The sequence below is a fragment of the Crocodylus siamensis genome, chromosome 6, assembly GCF_052110815.1.
Source record: "Crocodylus siamensis isolate JL-2025a chromosome 6, ASM5211081v1, whole genome shotgun sequence".
In the NCBI taxonomy this organism is placed as follows: domain Eukaryota; kingdom Metazoa; phylum Chordata; order Crocodylia; family Crocodylidae; genus Crocodylus; species Crocodylus siamensis.
This window is the reverse complement of record NC_143400.1, coordinates 31,636,560-31,637,956: the sequence shown is the minus strand read 5'-3', so window position 1 is coordinate 31,637,956 and position 1,397 is coordinate 31,636,560. Positions and strand designations below refer to the sequence as shown.

Here is a 1,397-nt window from a genome sequence, read left to right as displayed (position 1 = left end):
CAGCACATTGATGCCATTCAAGCATAGTTCTGGGGTCAACCCTTCCCTTGACTATTCTCTTTGCATGTACCATCACAACTCTCTTTTGTGGATAAGGGCATGAAGCACATTTTATAGATTTTCTTCTTTCCATCTTGCACATTCCTGGTGAAGCAGATGACAATGAAGTTCCTGTTCCAACTTCTGGTCCTTTGGTTTCTTCCTGTTGATTTCAGTTGTGTTCCCTGATCTCAGAAATGAAATGGTGATGTAAGAACCTGAATAATAGAACCAAACAGAACAGACCAGACAGAGGCACATATCAATGTATCCCTATTCTACTCTGCTTCACCAAATGTATACTTATTAAAAGTTTCACTCACTCAAACTGAGCTATGTGAGAAGGAAAGGGATAAAAACTAGAAACCCTGATGAGTTCTTAAGTCTGTGAACCTTGTTGCATGATCTCTGTGCCTCCAGGAAGGACTCCACTTCCCATGGAAAATAAGAATGACACCATGATGGTATCTGAATTTATCCTCCTGGGGATCCCCAGTACCAGAGGCCAGGAGACCATCCTCTTCATTGTCTTCCTCAGCTTCTACCTCTGCACCCTGCTGGGGAACCTGCTAATCCTCACAGCAATCCTTTCTGACTCACGCCTCCACACTCCTATGTACTTTTTCCTCCTCAATCTGTCCATTGTGGACCTAGGGTTCTCCTCTATCAGCACCCCTAAGCTGCTGGCCAACCTCTGGGCCAAGAGCAGGACCATTTCCCTGGGGGGATGCATGTCCCAAGTCTTCTTCTACCACTTCCTGGGCAGCACAGAATGTCTGCTCTACACTGTCATGGCATATGACCGGTATGTGGCCATCTGCCACCCGCTGCGCTACCTTCTTATCATGAACTGGAGGGTGTGTGCTGTCCTGGCTGCCGGCACCTGGTTCACCAGTTCTTTCCATGCTACCATCCTCACCAGCTTGACCTTCACACTGCCCTACTGCCGCTCCAATGTCGTAGACTATTTCTTATGTGACATCTTCCCTGTGGTCAAGCTTGCCTGTGCTGACACATACATCATTGAGACAGTGAGCTTCACCAACATTGGTGTGGTGCCAATGACCTGCTTTGTCCTCATTCTCCTGTCATACATCAGGATCGCTGCCTCTGTGGTGCGGATGCAGAATGCCGAGAGCCGGCGGAAAGCAGCATCAACTTGCGCCTCCCACCTGACAGTGGTGTGCTTCTTTTTTGGGCCGTGTGCTCTCCTCTACACCCAGCCATCTCTGAGTGATGTGCTGGCTACCCCCATTCAGATCTTTTGTAATGTGGTGACACCAATGATGAACCCCACCATCTATACCCTGCGGAATAAGGAATTCCAGGCAGCATTCAGGAAAATGAGAGGTGGCTAG

General features: G+C 48.4%; 1 protein-coding gene across 1 annotated transcript; it reads left to right on the top strand.

Annotated features, from left to right (window-relative positions):
• The first annotated feature begins 476 nt into the window (after positions 1 to 476).
• Positions 477 to 1,397, top strand: LOC149862166 (olfactory receptor 10D3-like). Its single transcript, XM_090053864.1, has one exon. It carries the CDS (start codon positions 477 to 479, stop codon positions 1,395 to 1,397), a length of 921 nt encoding a protein of 306 aa, XP_089909990.1.